At 38.7% G+C, this 19,681-nt stretch overlaps 1 protein-coding gene across 2 annotated transcripts in view; it reads left to right on the plus strand.

Moving 5' to 3' along the window:
* The window catches only part of NDC80 (NDC80 kinetochore complex component), a 45,544-nt gene extending 35,502 nt beyond the window's left edge, over window positions 1-10,042 (plus strand). For both annotated transcript variants that reach the window (XM_050767420.1, XM_050767421.1), the window contains exons 14-17: window positions 51-143; window positions 2,304-2,434; window positions 4,359-4,461; window positions 9,844-10,042. In XM_050767420.1, the coding sequence (XP_050623377.1) occupies window positions 51-143; window positions 2,304-2,434; window positions 4,359-4,461; window positions 9,844-9,981 (465 nt within the window). In that variant the 3' untranslated portion in view covers window positions 9,982-10,042. The remainder of the gene's footprint in view (window positions 1-50; window positions 144-2,303; window positions 2,435-4,358; window positions 4,462-9,843) is intronic.
* Window positions 10,043-19,681: the final 9,639 nt, after the last annotated feature.

A 19,681-nucleotide genomic window follows, 5' to 3' on the forward strand; every position in this document is an offset into this window, starting at 1 on the left:
TAACTTTGATGTATAGTTATGATTTCTCAACCAAGGTTTTATTTCCCCAGTTGAATGCAATGATAACAGAAAGTAAGAGAAGTGTGAGAACTCTGAAAGAAGAAGTTCAAAAGCTGGATGATCTTTACCAACAAAAAATTAAGGTAAGAACTTTGCTACTGTTTGTGTAGGTTATCCAAAGCTATGTCATGATTGCTTGATGAGTCATATATTCTGACATCAAAACCAAAATCTTTAAGCTATATACATCCTATAACTTGTATCTTAGGTTAGTTTTCTCTGCCAAAGTTTATGGTAAGGAGTCGTTTTATTTTGTTCTTTAAAGGACATTTTTCTGGATTAGAGCTATTTTACCATAGAACACATTTACTGTTCCTTTATCTGATATTTTATACTTGCATATGTGACTCAATATCCTTGCAAAACTAAACAGAATCTCTCCTACCTTTTTATAGAGATTTAGTGTTATGTACTGCTAAAGCCTGAACCCCAATAAGGTCTTTTGAATATGTAGTTGCCTGCCAAGAGTTATTGTAAATTGACTATCCTGGTCACATTCCAAAGACCGTTTACATGCAGTCTAGAAGGTAGGTAAAATAAAAAGACTGACTCTCCACCATTCTACTGTCTGACCAGCATTTTAAAATATTCAGATGACTCTATTTATTACCACTTACACAATTCATGTGAAAATTTTAACTATGCCAATATTTTTTACTTATGTCAATGAAGTATTAGGAACTGAAAACTTTTCTCTTGGCTTGTATTATATTTAGGACCTATTTGTTTTCTTAAACAGTGTGAAATGTTTAGAAAATACGCCACATAATATGATCTAAATGTGAAATGTAAGACATTGGTAATCATTTTTATTTTTTCACACATCCTCTATGACAATGCTTGAGTTTACTCTCTGATGCACTTAAATGAAAGGCTTTATGTTACTTCATCTTCACAAACCTTAGAAATGATGAATTTGGGCTACTTTGCCTATGCATAGTTAATACATCTGTGAAATAAGGACCTACATAAGGCCTCCTTGAAGCTCCTGAGAAAAAATCTTAATTAAAATATTATAAAATTTCCTGTTGTTCAAACTGGAAAATACTGCTGAATGAATCCTATGCAAGCTTTTTGAAAAGGTCACATTTGGTAAATACTTCCAACTCACCAAAAAACTAAAAAACTTCACTTCCTAAATTCTAGCCAGTTGACCTTGGCACCCTAAAAACTGAACCAATTTTATTTGGTTTCTGCATCTTTGAGAATAAAATGACTTTTAATTTTTTAAAGGAAAAAGTATTTTTTGTTCATACTATAAATGCTCATTACAAACAATAGAGACTCAAGAGAGAAAAGTATAAAATGGGAACTGAAATGTACCTTATAGTCTACCATAATGCCATCACTAGAAACAATGGTTAAAGTTTAGGGAATGTCTTCCAGATATACAAACATATATTTTTTTAATGGTACCAAATTATGCAGTTTTTCATAATCTGTCTTTCTCAGGAAAAGATATCATGGATATCTTTTCATATAAACGTAGAGAGAGCAATCCTTCTATTGTGTTTTTATTTTACATATATACATAAATATGTATATAACTTATTTAGCTAGCCCCTTACTAATTTTTTCCCTAAATTTTCAACTGACAAATAATGTTGCTGTGAATATCTTTGTATATCTTTACGTATTTTTCCATTCCTTCCCTATGATAAATTTCTGAAGCAGAACCATTGAATTAAAGGTTTTATATATATTTTAAATTTTAATAAATATTTTCAAATTAAAAAATAATAAAATCACTTTTTTTTTTTTTTTTTTGAGACAGTGTCTCTCTCTGTCGCCCAGGCTGGAGTGCAGTGGCACAGTCTGAGCTCACTGCAACCTCCATCTCCTGGGTTCAAGCGATTCTCATGCCTCAGCTTCCTGATTAACTAGGATTACAGGCGCATGCCACCATGCCCAACTAATTTTTGTATTTTTAGTAGAGATGGCGTCTCACCCTGCTGGCCAGGCTGGTCTCAAACTCTTGACCTCAAGTGGTCTTCCCACCTCGACCTCCCAAAGTGCTGGGATGACAGGCATGAGCCACCACGCCCAGCCGCATTTGTTTTTATAATACAGAATTCCCAAAGGAGCACTTTAAAGTCTCTTGCATGTAAAATAGTAAGCATCTTGAGAATACAAATGATGCAACCTGATTTTACTTAAGTGCTTTTTATAATTGTTTTAAATCCACCTAGAGTATACAGAATGTGAATATCAAGAAACCCATAACCATGACTTTATCCTGATAGGAAGCAGAGGAAGAGGATGAAAAATGTGCCAGTGAGCTTGAGTCCTTGGAGAAACACAAGCACCTGCTAGAAAGTACTGTTAACCAGGGGCTCAGTGAAGCTATGAATGAATTAGATGCTGTTCAGCGGGAGTAAGTTTATATCACCAAGATTTATACGTTTCTTTTCAGATTGTTAATTTAACAGTTCTGTAAAATTCGATCTATTTTTATTTGCTTTAATTTATAGTATACACGTATTTAGGATGGAAAGAATGGTATGTAGAACTTAAGTACAACTGCTTATAACCTGAGAACTTTCCCTATCAACAGATACATTCTGTTAGTATTACAGTTACTGTCTACCAAGAAATCATTAATCTTTAGATCTAGTTAATACATGGCTTTTAATCCCTGAAAACAACATAAAAAATTTTAAATCAATTCAAATAAATTTGGCTATTTGTTAGTGAATTTTAATAAAATTCCACTAAGCTTTAATAAACTCCACTGAGCTCATGTTTTTATTTCCTAGAAATTATGTATATTATATAATAAAATGTAATTATACTATAAATTATAGTCAGTCTACTATAACACAACATATGCCTTCTAAATAGTTACCATGCTATGCAAAATCATGCCATAAAAATCACAGGATCTATGGGAAAACTGATATTGAGGCACAGCATTAAAAAATTTCATCAGTAGTCAGGCTCAGTGGCACACACCTGTAGTCCCAGCTACTCGTGAGACCGAGACAGGAGAATCACTTGAGCATAGAAGTTCAAGGCCATCCTGGGCAACAGAGCAAGACTCCATCTCTAAAAAAAATTAAAAACCCCATCAGTGACACATGTAAACAAAAGATAAGAATCAAACAAAAATGTTAGCACAATGATACACATATTTAATGGTTAGGAAATACATAATGCTACGATCAATATGGGACCCTTCGTATTAAAAAGACCTCTAGTTTGATTTGAGAAACGGGCATTCAGAAGGCGACAGACTGAGTTACTGTAAAGGGTAGAAAGTGGGTTATCTGAAGTGGGATGGAAATTGCACCATCAGTAGTGGATGCATGTGGCTCATTACATATGCAGTGCCCTGAGTGGCTAGTGTACATTTGATGTGTGTGCTTACGTTTGTGTATTCCTTTGCATCCGGATTCAGCTGGGTGCAGTTTTCTGCATTCACCAAGTATTTCTCAGGGAAGAAATTGGCATAAGCAAACATGAAATTTGCCAGATTATGCTCATATTTCCAAAAACATAACAGAACTGCCTACCTATATATTTTGTTGTATTTCTTAGAAGTATTTTATAATCAAATTGTACATTGTCAGGATCTCCTCCTTCTCAGTTTCCCTTACAATTTTTAAAACTTACATAGGAAAAATTTTAGCCACACTATATAACTACAACTACAAACAGTGGCATCCTTTCTTTAAATAATATTCTGTCTCTATGTATATAATGCTCTTGTGCAACTTATATAAAATCAATATACTGAACAGTTAATCCATAGGCTTTGTGTACATTTATGTAAAATATACATTTTTTAAGTCTTAAGTTGCCCTCAAATAACTGAAAAATTTCCTACTTTGAGACTGCAAGTACAAGCCTTGTGAAAGTCATTTCTCTTCACTTCTTTATTTGTAGGCCAAGGGTGGAAAACTCAGTTGAGGTTTATTTGGCCTGCAATTTTATTGGTTTGAATTTGAATTTGAATTCCTACAAGTGAGACTTCCAGTCCCCCATTTGCAAATTTTTGTCTTGCTCAGAAAGCATTTGAGTTTACAGTCCCTTTGGAGACTCACTTGCAAAGCTTTAGACGCTAAAACATGAAGTTTTGGCACTCTTTTGTTTTGTTGCTTGCAAAGAATCTTTGAAAATGTTTATATTTCTCTTTTAATGATTGATAGTAGGACCTCTACAGATTATACATATAACATGCAGCACACAAATCCATCACAGTTTGGTTTTATTGAATGTGGAAATGGGAAGTGAGCTAACTAGAACTGATGTATTCATTTTTTTCCTGGACAACTTAAACAAGAGTTTTTGTTCTGCAGATACCAACTAGTTGTGCAAACCACGACTGAAGAAAGACGAAAAGTGGGAAATAACTTACAACGTCTGTTAGAGATGGTTGCTACACATGTCGGGTCTGTAGAGGTAAGTGTGTGATGGTCTTTCCTACTTTCCAAGAAAGGTTTTTAAAAGTTTGATATATTTCTGCTTTCTTCCATAGAAATTGAATGATGAATTTTATTTCTATTTAAAGTATGATCTAGCAAAAATTTATCAGAATAATCTTGTCTAGTAGTATGGCAACATGATGCAGGGGAACATTTGTGCATTTTATTTTATTTATTTTTTAATTTATTTTATTTATTTTTTGAGACAGAGTTTCACTCTCATCTCCCAGGCTAGAGTCCAATGGCATGGTCTTGACTCACTCCAACCTCCACCTCCCAGGTTCAAGTGATTCTCCTGTCTCAGCCTCCCAAGTAGCTGGGATTACAGGATCCCGTCACCACGCCCAGCTAAGTTTTGTATTTTTAGTAGAGACAGGGTTTCACCATCTTGGCCAGGCTGGTCTCAAATTCCTGACCTCAGGCGATTCACCCTTCTCCGCCTCCCAAAGTGCTAGGATTACAGACTTGAGCCACTGCGCCCAGCCCACTTGTGCATTTTATAAAGTAATCTATTGTATTTGCATAAACAACATATCATGTTATGTATTATATCGACAATGTATGATGATGCTATGCCAGGCCATGTTCTACATACTGGAAACATATTAGTACATTTACATTCATACATTTAGGATTTCATTAAGTTTAAGATGAAAGGGCATATCTTATGATGATTGTTATTCCTTTCTGTGATTTTTTATAAGCACAAAGCGAAGTGTTTCAGAAGGATGAGGTTTATTTACCTTATCCCCACTCTTCACACAGCTAAAGTTCACCGATAAAACTATCCCTCCAACCTGCTGCACGGAGCCCCAGAAGCTAAGATAAATTTCTGAGCTATAAAATTCCTGGTTAATGTATTAGATGATAATATATTTCCAGTTTAAGAAAAAAATTCGCTTTGTCATATTAATGGACTTCCATTTATTGAAAACATGAGCATGTGATACGCTACTACCCATCCTCTCTCCTGAAAGACATTGAACTGCTGCTTTCTTCGTGTCAATGGTCTTCACTTTTTAGTGTGAAGAACTAAGAAAAGCATCCTAGATACTATGTCAGAAAATGTGGGTTCTACCCACTTTCTAATTCAAGCACTTAGTGGTTCTATAACTTTGCCTGATCCTTTTCAACCAGTGTTATTCATCTGAACCATATGACAAAAAATTATCTGAGTGTGTTTTCATTTTCCCAAGGATGGTATACAATAATTCTATTCTAGATGCATAAGAGAAAAGTTTATTCATAGCATACAATTGATGGCTTAGGTTGACAGAGCCTGTTTGTATATATCATTTTACATCTTTGGGTCTTTAGTTTCTTCATCTGTAAAAATGAAGCATTTGTGCTAAACAGTTGTGAACATCCTTAGCACCTCTGACTTTCTTTTCTTTCTTTCTTTTTTTTTTTTTTTTTTTTTGAGACAGAGCCTCATTCTGTCGCCTAGGTAGGAGTGCAATGGCGCGATCTCGGCTCACTGCAACTTCGCCTCCCAGGTTCAAGGGATTCTCCTGCCTCAGCCTCCCAAGTAGCTGGGATCACAGGCATGCGCCACCATGCCCAGCTAATATTTGTATTTTTAGTGGAGACAGGGTTTCACCATGTTGGCCAGGCTGGTCTCAAACTCCTGACCTCAAGTGATTTGCCTGCCTTGACCTCCCAAAGTGCTGGGATTGCAGACGTGAGCCACTGCACTGGGCCGTGATTTTCTGTTATCTGCAGCTCTACTGTCTGTCCTCTGTGTTAATTCAGTAGTAACTTATCACTAGGGATTTGTGTAAAGTAATCACAGTTATCAATGTTTTAATCAGTTAAAGTTAGAATTGAAAACCTAACGGTAAGTTACTATTATTTTTTAGTTTCTGTACAGTTTGGTGTTATTGGAAAAATTAGACCAAATTCAGCAAACACTAAGCACTTACTTTGCACTATGCAAAATTTATGATTAATCAGTATAAATTCTTAATAGCTTTTGTAAAATATGGAAGAACCATAGAAAGTCAAACCACACTAGTTTGGTTGTCCAGTGAACAATACTGGTTGAACAAGATCAGGCACAATGAGGAAATTCTACAGTGAGTAATGAAGTTGGACTAAAGAAAACAGAGGGGTTTAGATCTAAAGGTACCTTTAGATGGAATATTGTTCTTGTGGGACAAAGTGTTTATTTGAGCAGTTCCTGGTTGGAGCCCCATAAAGGTCTCACGTGTGGCTTGATGTTCTAGAACAGGGGTCAGCAAACTGCAACCTGCAGGCCCAATTGGGCCTACAGCCTGCTTTTGTAAATAAAGTTTTATTGCAACACAGCCACCTCATTTGTTTTAGTATATCTTTGGCTGGTTTTGCACTACAATGGCAGGATTGAGCAATTATTAAGAAAACCATCTGGACTGCCAAGGCTAAAGTAGTTATTATTTGGTTCTTTACAGAAAAACTTTGCTTTTCCTGCGGGACACAAAATCACCTTTTTTTTTGTCGGGGGGAAGGGGTCTGTTTAGGCATACCAAGAATTATTATAAAGCTGTAGTAACTAGCGCATTGTCGTATTGATGCAGAAAGACCAGTCTCTGTGATTAAGAATGCAGACATAGATGCATGAGCATAGACAGGAAATATATGTCTATGAGAGAGGCAGTATTTCAGAATAGTCGGATAAAATGAATTGTTCAATTAATGAAGTTGGAACCCTACCTTAAACTCTACAAAGAAATCAGTTCCAGTTTTTTAAGTGACTTAAAAAAGTCACTTTTTTAACTTTTACAAGAATTATAAGAGACTATCTTTATGCTTTAGGGGTTGTAAATGAGTTCTTAAATAGACACAAAAAGTATAAACCACAAAAGAAAATTATTTACAAATTTACCTTTATTAAAATTAAAATCTTCTCTACATCAAAGTACATGGAAAGAGAGTGGAAAGACAAGCCACAAACTGATATAAGATGTTTTTTAAAACACAACTGGTAAAGGATTACCATCCAGATATACAATGGCCTCTGAAAAATAAATAAATGGACCAAAGATTTGAAGGGGACCCGAAAATATGTATATCTAATATGTATCAATAAAAGTAATTTTTCTACTTGAATGAGAATTTATCACAGAAGAACCAAGGTGGCCAATAAACATATGAAAGTATACGTCATATTCCACACTTAAGAAATTGGCAAAAATTTAGTTTGATCATTACTAAATGCCAGCAAGGATGTGGAGAAATGGGAGTTCTAATTTACTGTTAGCAATTATGTAAATTGATAAAATAATTTTAGAAAATAATTTGGCGGCCAGGCACGGTGGGTCATGTCTAATCCTAGCACTTTGGGAGGCCAAGGCAGGCAGATCACAAGGTCAGGAGATCGAGACTATCCTGGCCAACATGGTGAAACCTCATCTCTACTAAAAATACAAAAATTAGCTGGGTGTGGTGGCACGTGCCTGTAATCCCAGCTAGTCAGGAGGCTGAGGCACGAGAATCGCTTGAACCCAGGGGGCGGAGCTTGCAGTGAGCTGAGATCACGCCACTGCACTCCAGCCTGGTGACAGAGCAAGACTCTGTCTCAAAAAAAAAAAAAGAAAAGAAAGAAAGAAAGAAAGTAATTTGTCAATCCCCAAAGCCAACTTTCACTCTAGGTATATTTGCCCTAAAAAAATATTTACACTGTATGCTAGAGGGCTGTACTAGGTTGAATAGTGCCCCCTGCAAAAGTCACATCTATCCTAAATCACAGAAACTGACCTTATTTGGAAGTAGGATCTTTGCAAATGTAATTGGTTAAGATGAGGTCATACTGGATTAGGGTAGGCCCTAAATCCAGTGACTGGTATCCTTATATGAAGGTCATGTGAAGACAGAGGCAGATATTGGAGTGAAGCAGCCATGCTAAGGAACACCAAGGACTGCCAGGAGCCACCAGAAGCTGGGAAGAGGCAAAGAAGGATTCTTCCCTAGAGCCTTCAGAGAGACCATGGCCCTGCTGACATCTTGATTTCAAACTTCTGGCCTCTAGAACTAAAAGATTACATTTCTGTTGTTTTAAGCAACCTAGTTTGTGGTAATTTGTAACAGTATCAGTATTTGAAATAGCAAAAAAAAAAAAAAACAAATAATGTGGCATGTTAGTTTCCCATTGCTAATGTAACAAATTACCACCAACCTAATGGCTTAAAAGCAACACAAATTTATCATCTTAGAGTTATTAAGGTTAGTCTAAAATGGGTCCAAAGGGCTATAATATTTCTGGGGCCTTTGCCAGCTTCTAAAGGCCACCTACAGTCCTTGGCTTGTAGCTCCTTCCTTTATCATTAAAGCCAGTGCATGGCATCTTCTCTCCTCTCTGCCCTCTGCCGCTGTCCTTAAAGTCCTTCTCTGACTCTGACACTGGTGATTTCCTCTTCTAAGGACCCACCTGGATACTGCAGAATAATCTCCTTTTCTCAAGATCCTTAACTTAGTTACATCTACAGTTTATTTTGCTATGTAAGCTAACAGTCACAGGTTCCTTTCTGGAATTAGGTCATGGACATTTTTGGAAAGGCTGTTACTCAGCCTACCACACCTGGGAACAAACAAAACTTCATTACCAGCAAAATAAGTAAATGTTGATATATTCATTCTAGAATACTATGCAGCAGTACATTGAATAAACTGCAGCCATATGTAGTAACATGAATGAATTTTAAAATACTGGATGAAAAAGTCATAGAACATTATATTTAATATCATTTGATAAATATGAAGGTTAAAACCAGGTACTATTAAATCAATATATTATTTAGAGATACATTCATCTGTGTGTGTGTGTGTGTGTGTGTGTGTGTAATAAAGGTATAAGGTAAAGAAAAGCAAAACACCATTCAGGCAAGAGGTTATATCTTGGGGAGAAAAAAGAAGACAATTAGGAAAGGGCACAAAAAGAGCCTACATGGTGAATACAAATATATTCTTTTTACTTTTTTTTTTTTTTTTTGCTAGCATCTTGGTCTGTGACCCAGGTTGGAGTGCAGTGGTCCAATCTTGACCCACTGCAACCTCCACCTCCCAATCTCAGGTGATCCTCCTGTCTCAGCTTCTTGCAGAGTTGGAATTACAGGCACACACCACCACACCTGGCTAATTTTTTTATTTTTAGTAGAGAGTGTGTTTCACCATGTTGGTCAGGCTGGTCTCAAACTCCTGACCTCAAGTGATCCGCCCACCTCAGCCTCATAAAGTGTTGGGGTTACAGGAGTGAACCACCACGCCGAGCCCTTTTTATTCTTAACTTTAAAATGTTATCCTCTTGTTTATAAATTTTACAATTAAACATTTTTAAAGAAATTAATATTTTTTTACTTTGACAATTGTTAATTATCTTCACTAGAAACATCTTGAGGAGCAGATTGCTAAAGCTGATAGAGAATATGAAGAATGCATGTCAGAAGATCTCTCAGAAAATATTAAAGAGATTAGAGATAAGTATGAGAAGAAAGCTGCTCTAATTAAGTCTTCTGAAGAATGAAGATAAAATGTTGATCATGTATATATATCCATAGTGAATAAAATTGTCTCAGTAAAGTGTATTTTTCTCTCTCATTTCTTAATAACTTCAAATGGTGAGAAGACAAGGTAGTATGATTTAAACTAGAAGTTGGCAAAATACAGGTTGAGGATCCCTTGCCCAAAATGCTTGGGCCCAGAATTGTTTTGGAATTGGATTTTTGGGGGTTGGGTGCTTTGTTTTGTTTTCAGATTTTCGAATTTTTGTGATATCTTGAGGACAGGACTCTTGTCTAAACATGAGATTTATTTATACACCTTATACACATAGGCTGAAGGTTATTTTATACAATATTTTTAATAAATTTGTGCATGAAACAATTTTGACTACAATCCTTCATGGGGTCAAGTGTGGCATTTTCCAATTGGCATTATGTCAGAGCTCAAAAAGTTCAGATTTTAGACTGTTTGCAGTGGCTCATGCATGTAATCCAAGCACTTTGGGAGGCCAAGGTGTGAGACCCCACAAAAAGTTTAAAAATAAGCCAGGCGTGGTGGCACACACCTGCAGTCCCAGCTCCTCAGGAGACTGAGGTAGGAGTCTACCTTGAGCCCAGGAGGTTGGGGCTGCGGTGAACTGTGATCATGCCACAGTTCTGCACACCAGCCTGGGTGGCAGAGCAAGACCGTATCTCCAAAAAAGAAAAAAGTTTCAGATTTTGAAACATTTTGGATTAGAGATGTTCTCAACCTACATCATGTGGGCCAAATCCAGTCGCACCCATTTATCTTCGTATTGTCTATGACTGCTTTCTTACTACAATGGCAGAGTTGAGTATATTCCAGAGACTGTGTGGCCTGCAAAGCCAGAAATGTTTAGAAATGTTTACTGTCTGACCTTTTACAGAAAGTTTGCTGATCGCTTGTACAAATTATACAAAGGTTGGTACTAACTAAACTTTTCAATGACTCTAGGCGTATAGTACAACCCGCTTCTAATCCAGAGCCCTAAGGTTTTCCAAGAAGATACAGTTCTTTCTGGCTTCATGCCGTCTTTACCCTGAAACAGAAGAGTATAGAATGTGAGAAACATAAGAAATAATAAAAGAGTTCAACCCCCTCATTTTAGAGATGGGAGTTTATTTCTAGAGCAGCTCTGATTTCCCTCAGATTACACCTCTTAGTAGTGCTGGAAGCCACAATGGAACTTACTCAAGCTGGTACACAATCCTGGGTACAGCCGCAGGAGCCATGACAAATGAATATTCAGGATGTTAGAATGTGAGGTTTAAATTTCTGTTCTTTCAAATGTGAGTCAGAATGAAGAACATAAAAAGAAATGTAAGTAATATATGATAAAAACTTGGAATGGAATTACAGCAAGGCTTTATGAAGAGAAGAGCATTTAGAGTGGAATGAAAAGAGGTTACAGTTTAGGGATAACTAATAATGATAAGAATAGGCCGGGCACGGTGGCTCACGCCTGTAATCCCAACACTTTGGGAGGCCAAGGCGAGTGGATCACGAGATCAGGAGATCGAGACCATCCTGGCTAACACGCTGAAACCCCATCTTCACTAAAAAATACAAAAAAAAAAAAAAATTAGCCGGGCATGGTGGCAGGCTCCTGTAGTCCCAGCTACTCGGGAGGCTGAGGCAGGAGGATGGCATGAATCTTGGGAGGCAAGATTGCGACACTGCACTCCAGCCTGGGTGACAGAGCAAGACTCAGTCTCAAAAAAAAAAAAAAAAAAAGACAAGATTAATAGTTACCAATGTATTGAAAAATCTTGACTTCTGACATCTAATAAAACTTTCTTCGATAGAAATGTTCTATCTAGGCCGGGCGCGGTGGCTCAAGCCTGTAATCCCAGCACTTTGGGAGGCCGAGACGGGCGGATCACGAGGTCAGGAGATCGAGACCATCCTGGCTAACACGGTGAAACCCCGTCTCTACTAAAAAATACAAAAAAAACTAGCCGGGCGAGGTGGCGGGCGCCTGTAGTCCCAGCTACTCCGGAGGCTGAGGCAGGAGAATGGCATGAACCCGGGAGGCGGAGCTTGCAGTGAGCTGAGATCCGACCACTGCACTCCAGCCTGGGTGACAGAGCGAGACTCCGTCTCAAAAAAAAAAAAAAAAAAAAAAAAAAAGAAATGTTCTATCTGCACTATCCAGTGTGGTACCAGCCACATGTAGTTACTGTGCACTCAAGTGACACATGAAGAAAGAGACTCAAAGATCTGAATGGACATTTCTCAAAATCAAACATACAAATGACCAATGGGTATGTGAAAAAATGCTGAACATCACTATTCAGAGAAATGCAAATCAAAACCACAGTGACATACCTCACACCAGTTAAAATGGCTTTTATCAAAAAGGGAATAGGGTTTCTGGCAAGGATGTGGACAAAAGGGAACCCTCCTCCACTGTTGATGGGAATGTAAATTAGTGCAGCCACTGTGGAAAACTGGAGGTTCCTGAAAAAATTAAAAATAGAACTATCATATGATCCAGCAATCCCACTGCTGGGTATATATCCAAAAGAAAAGAAATCAATATATTGAAGAGATATCTGCACTTCCATGTTTATTGCTGCACTGCTCACAATAGCCAAAATATGGAATCAACCCAAGTGCCCATCAGTGGATAAGTGGATAAAGAAAATGTGATATAGGCCGGGCGCAGTGGCTCAAGCCTGTAATCCCAGCACTTTGGGAGGCCGAGGCGGGTGGATCACGAGGTCAGGAGATCAAGACCATCCTGGCTAACATGGTGAAACCCCGTCTCTACTAAAAATACAAAAAACTAGCCGGGCGTGGTGGCGGGCGCCTGTAGTCCCAGCTACTCGGAGGCAGAGGCAGGAGAATGGCGTGAACCTGGGAGGCGGAGCTTGCAGTGAGCCGAGATCGCGCCACTGCACTCCAGCCTGGATGACACAGCGCGAGACTCCGTCTCAAAAAAAAAAAAAAAAAAAAAAATGTGATATATATACTCAATGGACTATTCCATCATTTAAAAAAATGAAATCCTATCATTTGCAGCAACATGGATGGAACTGAAGGTCACTGTTAAGTGAAATAAGCCAAGCACAGAAACACAGATATCACATGTCCTCGCTCATAAGTAGGAGTTATGAATGTGGATCTCATACAGATTTGTGGTTACCAGAGGCAGGGATGGGTAGGGGCAGGGAGGGATGAAGAGAGGTCAATAAATGGGTACAAAAAATACAGGTAGATAGAAAAATAGACCTAGTGTTCGATAAGTCAGTAGAGTGGCCATAGTAAACAAACATCTATTGTATGTTTCAAAATAGTTGAGAATAATTCAAATGTTTCCAGCATAAAGAAAAGATAAATGTTTAAGGTGGTGGATGTTCCATTTACCCTGATTTGGTTATTATACATTATATTAATATATTAACATCAAAATATCACATGTACTCCAGAAATAATGCACATCTATTATGTATCAATAAAAAATAAAACTGCCACAGTCATAAATGAAATCATATCCTTTGCAACAATATTGATAGAGCTGGAGGCCATTATCCTAAGTTAACTGACTCAGAAATAAGAAACCACATACCATATTTTCTCATTTATAATTGGGAGTTAAACATGCAAGTGAATTGACTCAGAAATAAGAAACCACACAGCATATTTCTCATTTATAACTGGGAGTTAAATGTACACATGGACATAAAGATGGAAATAATAGACACTGGGGACTCTAAAAGTGGGGGAGGGTGAAAAGGAGCCTAGGGTTGGAAAATTACCTATTTTACCTAGAAGCCCCACCAATATGCAATATACCTATGTAACATACAAGTAACCCTTGAATCTAAAATAAAATTGTTTAAAAAATAAAAAGACTCAAGATCTTTGCCACTCAAAACCTGCTACGGAAACAGCAGCATCGCCATCACCTGTGAGCTTGTTAGAAATGCAGACTCTGTTTTAAGAGACAGAGTCTCGCTCTGTAGCCCAGTCTGGAGGGCAGTGGTGTGATCATAGCTCAATACAGTTTCAAACTCCTGGTCTCAAGCAATTCCACCATCTCAGCCTCCCAAGTAGCTAGGACCACAGGCTCATGCCACCACTTCTAATTTGGTTGTGTTTTTTGTTTGTTTTTGTTTTTGTTTTTGTTTTGACACAGAGTCTCGCTCTATCACCCAGGCTAGAGTGCAGTGGTACCATATTGGCTCACCTTAACCTCTGCCTCCCAGGTTCAAGCAATTCTCATGCCTCAGCCTCCCAAGTAGCTGGAATTACAGGCACGCGCCACCATGCCCAGCTAATTTGTGTATTTTAGTAGAGATGGGATTTCACCATGTTGGCTAGGTTGGTTTCGAACTCCTGACCCGAAGTGATCTGCCCACCTCAGCCACCCAAAGTGCTGGGATTACAGGCATGAGCCACCACACACCTGGCCTAATTTTTTTTTTTTTTTTTTTTTTTTTTTTTTAGAGACAGGGTCTCATTATGTTGTCCAGGTTGGTCTCAAACTCCTGGAGTCAAGCAATCCTCCCAGCTTGGCCTCCCAAACTCTAGGACTGCAGGTGTGAGCTACTGTGCCTGGTCCAGAAATGCATACTCTTGATCCCACCGCAAACTTACTGAATCAGAATCCAGACTTTTTATAGTATATTAACATAAACTACATATTTAAAGTTTTCGTAAGTGTTGACATCTATATCTGTAAAACTATCATCACAATCAAGCTAATGAATATATCCATCACCACCAAGAGCTGCCTTATAGCCCTTTGCCATCCATTCTCTCACCCCCCACATCACACCAATCTCCAGGAAAGCACTGATCAGTCACCTTTCTGTTACTACAGACCAATTAGTAAATTGGTAACAGAAACAGTAAGTTGATAACAAAGAAATTTACAATTTTCTAGAATTTTACATAAATATATGATGTAGTATACTTCTGCATGGCTTCTTTCACTCAGAATAATTCTTTTGAGACTCACACATGTTCTGTGTATCAATAGTTTATTCCTTTTTATTGTCAAGTAATATTCCATTATGTGAACACGCTGAGTGTGTTCATTCACCTGTTGATGATCATTGGGTTGTTTATAGTTTTTGACTATTCCAAATAAAAAGCAATTATTAATATTCATGAATAAATGTTCATATGGACACATGCTTTTTCATTACTCTTAGTTAGAAAGCTTGGAGTGGAATAGCTAGTCCATATAGCATAGACGCAAATTTAACTTTTAAGAAACTCACTGGTGGCTGGGCATGGTGGCTCACGCCTGTACGTAATTCCAGCACTTTGGGAGGCCGAGGTCGGTAGATCATCTGAGGTAAGGAGTTCAAGACCAGCCTGGCCAGCATGGTGAAACCCCGTATTTACAGAAAAACAAAAATTAGCCAGGCATGATGGTGGGTGCCTGTAATCCCAGCCACTGGGAGGGTGAGGCGGGAGAGTCGCTTGAACCCAGGAGATAGAGGTTGCAGTGAGCCAAGATCACACCATTACACTCCAGCCTGTGTGACAGAGTGAGACTCCATCTCAAAAAAAAAAAAAAAAATCACCGGCTTGTCCAAAGGTAGTACGTTACCTCAATTGATTGTTCATATTCAGTTACAGATCAAACTCCTTGTTCTACTCTTTCCCTCTTCTCACTACTACACTTGACTAGTCTTAAAAAAAAGAAAAAGAAGATAAGAAACAAAAAAGAAAGAAAGAGAAGGAAAGAAAGAAAGGAAGGAAGAAAGAAAGAAAGGAAGGAAGGAAGGAAGGAAGGAAGGAAGGAAGGAAGGAAGGAAGGAAGGAAGGAAGGAAGGAAGGAAGAGAAGACAACTCACAAAATATTTGTTTTCTAAATAGTTATACTATATTAAGTTCCTGCCCGCAGTGAGGGTTCCAGCTGGTCCAAATCCTGACTGATGCTTGGTATGACAGGACTTCTTCCAAACTGCTCATCACTTTAAAACATTTGATGTTTGAGCATGCTGCTTGTCATCAAGTTCGGTCTTCTATTGGACCAAAATCTGTCTCTTTGTAACTTCTCTAGTTCCATGTTTTTACCACTGAGTAGTTGGGTTATCACAGTTTCTAATTCCATTGAGGAACATCAATTATCTTTATTTTTTATTATCCATCTTATGTTTGATTAAATCAATTTTTTCCCAATTGTTTCCATCTCTTTGTCGTTTTTCCTCACTTTCAGTGTTGTTATTTAAGTCTTTCTTCTACGGGAAGTGTTTTTTTAAAATTTTATTTAATTTTAAATTTTGGAAGAATTTGACTTTTTAAAAAGATTGCAAGAGTAATTCAAATAGTCCCCCTCATACAAATTCCTTAGCTAATATTTCACTACAAACATTTATTTATCACTCTCGCTCCTCTCCTTTCTATTTATTTATTAATATGTTTCAGAGATAGGGTCTTGCTCTATCGCCCTGGCTGGAATGCAATGGTGTGATCGTGGCTCACTGCAGCCTCAAACTCCTGGGCTCATGTAGTCCTCCTGCCTCAGCCTTTTGGGTAGCTGGAACTAGAGGTGTACACCACCACATGCAGCTAATTTTTGTATTATTTTTTGCAGAGGCAGAGTCTAGCTATGCTGCCTGGGCTGGTCTCAAACTCCTAGACTCAAGTGATCCTTCAGCCTTGACCTCTCAAAGAGATAGGATTAAAGGCATCATCACTGCGCGTAGCCTTTTTTCTTATCTTGACTCACCTGTAAGTTGCAGACATGATACCTTTTTAACTTTAAATAATTCAGTATATATTTCCTTAAAACAATGTCAGTCTCATATAATCATAATACAATTATCGAAATCAGGAAATTAATTTTGGTACATTACTACTTAACCTACAGAAAGCACTCAAATGTTGCCAGTTGACCCGAAAATGTTCTTTATTAGGATTTTTTTTTTCCTGGCGCAGGATCCAACCCAGTACACACATTGCATTTAGTTGTCAAATCTTTTCTTTTATTTATTTATTCACTTATTTATTTATTGGAGATGGTCTCACTTTCACCCAGGCTGGAGTGCAATGGCGCAATCTCGGCTCACTGCAACCTCCGCCTCCTGGGTTCAAGCAATTCTCCTGCCTCAGCCTCCCAAGTAGTGGGGATTACAGATGCATGCCATGACACCTGACTGATTTTTGTGTTTTTAATAGAGATGGGGCTTCACCATGTTGGCCAGGCTGGTCTTGAATTTCTGCCCTCAAGTGACCCGCCCACCTCGGCCTCCCAAAGTGCTGGGATTACAGTCATGAGCCACTGCACCTGGCCCAAATCTATTTAATCTCCTTTACATTGGATGAATTTCTTACTCTGACTTTGACTTTTATGACCTTGGTATTTTTGAATAGTAATTTATAGAGTATTTCTCCATTTTTGCCTAATGGATCTCATGATTCGATAGGATATCCACAGAAGTCGTGTCACATTCTTTTCAGTGCATCCTACCAGAAGGTACATGGTGTTGTTAATTTTAATCAGCTGATTGTGGTGGTGTCTGTAAGGTTAATATCTTCACCTTTGTAATTAATAAGTATCTCACAGGGAGGATACTTTGAGACCATGTAAATATAATATTTCTCATCAAGCTTTTACTTAACATCTGTGTCTCTTGAATGAATTATTACTGCGTTGGTTGCCAAAAAACGATTTTTTTAATTCCTATATTCTTTCTATAATTCTTTCTATTAGTTGGCATTCTACTTAAGGGAGAACTTTCCCTTCCCCACCATTTATTCATTTATGTCAGTATGGACCCATGGATTCTTATTTCAATCAATGGGTTGTAATCTGTAACTATTACTATTTATTTTTATGTTTAAATCGTCCCAGATTTGGCCAGCGGGAGCCCATCAGGCTGGCTCTTGTGTCCTTTTCTGACATTTTGCCATCATTCTTTGAGCATTTCCTTACTTTCTGACACAATATGATGTTCCAGTCCCATCCTGTACTGTCCATGACCAACCCCTGGAATCAGCCAATCCTCCAACAATCCCTGGTTCCTTTCAGCGGACAATAATGTTTAGAAACCAAAATTTGGATCAAGCAGAGTGGCTCATGCCTGTAATCCCAGCATTTTGGGAGGCTGAGGCAGGAGAACTGCCTGAGCCCAGGAGTTCGAGAGTAGCCCGGGCAACAGAGACCTCATCTGTACTTAAAAAAAGGAGGAAAGAAAGAAAGAAAGAAAGAAAGAAAGAAAGAAAGAAAGAAAGAAAGAAAGAAAGAAAGAAAGAAAGAAAGAAAGAAAGAAAGAAAGAAAGAAAGAAAGAAAGAAAGAGAGAAGAAAGAAAGGAGGGAGGGAGGGAGGGAAGGAAGGAAGGAAGGAAGGAAGGAAGGAAGGAAGGAAGGAAGGAAGGAAGGAAGGAAAGAAAGAAAGGAAGAGAAAGAAAGAAAGAGAAAGAAAGAGAGAAAAGAGAAAGAGAGAGAGAGAAAGAAAGAGAGAGAGAAAGAGGGAGGGAGGAAGGAAGGAAGGAAGGAAGGAAGGAAGGAAGGAAGGAAGGAAGGAAGGAAAGGAAAGGAAGGAAGGAGAGAGAGAGAGAAGAGGAGAGGAGAGGAGAGGGGAGGGGAGGGAGGGAAGGGAAGGGAAGGGAAGGGAAAGGAAGGGAAGGGAAGGAAGAAGGAATATCTGGGGTAGAGCCATGTGGATGAACACATGGGAGTGGGCACAAAGTGTGAAGAATTTTGTATCACCTGTTAGCACCCACCAGAAAACATCTACAATGGAAGAGGCACTGACAAAAACACTCAGCAGTTGACATGGATAGAACTGACAGGCACCTGGGCGGAATGGCTATGCTACCAGAGATGGAAGCCATGTGTAGGTCCTGTAGCAAGAACTTCCACACACCAAAACTGATCTAGTTACTGCTACTTGTAAATGTCCATATTCCCCAGCAGTAGGGACCAACACTGAACCCCAGACACAGCACTGTCCTTTGAGGAAACCAACTGGCTGTTGGTGGCAGGTTGACTCATGAGGCCTCTTCCACTCTCGAAGGAGCAGCACTTCATCCTCACAAGGATAGATTCCTATTCTGAGTAAGGGTTTGCCTTTTCTGTCTGTAGAGCCCCAACCCTCACCATTACCTGGGGTTCATGGTATGCCTGGTCCACAAACATGGAATTCCATACACATAGCATCTGATTAGTGAAAGAAATACAGGAGTGGACCTATGACCATGGGCTCTACTGGTCACATCATGTACTTGCCTTCTAGAATGTTGGAACAGACATCCGAAGGTGCCACTGAAATGCCAGCTTCCAGGAAACTCTCTGAAGGAATCATTCCGTAGGCTGCCACACATTTATTAAATCAGAGACTCTTTACGGAGCTGTGTCCCCAGTAGGAAGGATATTTGGGAATGGGAATTGAGGAGGAGAACCAAAGTGGCTCCATTAGCATCACTCTGAATGACCCCCTGGGGATTTTGTGCTTCCCATCCCCAAACATTGCCTTTTTTTTGGCTGGGCACGGTGGCTCACACCTGTAATCCCAGCGCTTTGGGAGGCCGAGGTGGGAGGATCGTTTGAGCCCAGGAGTTCAGGACCAACCTGGGCAACATAGTGATATCTTGTCTCTACAAAAAATTTTTTAAAAATTATCACACCTGTAATCCCAGCACTTTGGGAGGCTGAGGCGGGAGGATCACAAGGTCGGGAGATCAAGACCATCCTGGCCAACGTGGTGAAACCCCGTCTCTACTAAAATTACAAAAAT

The sequence above is a fragment of the Macaca thibetana genome, chromosome 18 (genome assembly GCF_024542745.1).
Source record: "Macaca thibetana thibetana isolate TM-01 chromosome 18, ASM2454274v1, whole genome shotgun sequence".
NCBI lineage: Eukaryota > Metazoa > Chordata > Mammalia > Primates > Cercopithecidae > Macaca > Macaca thibetana.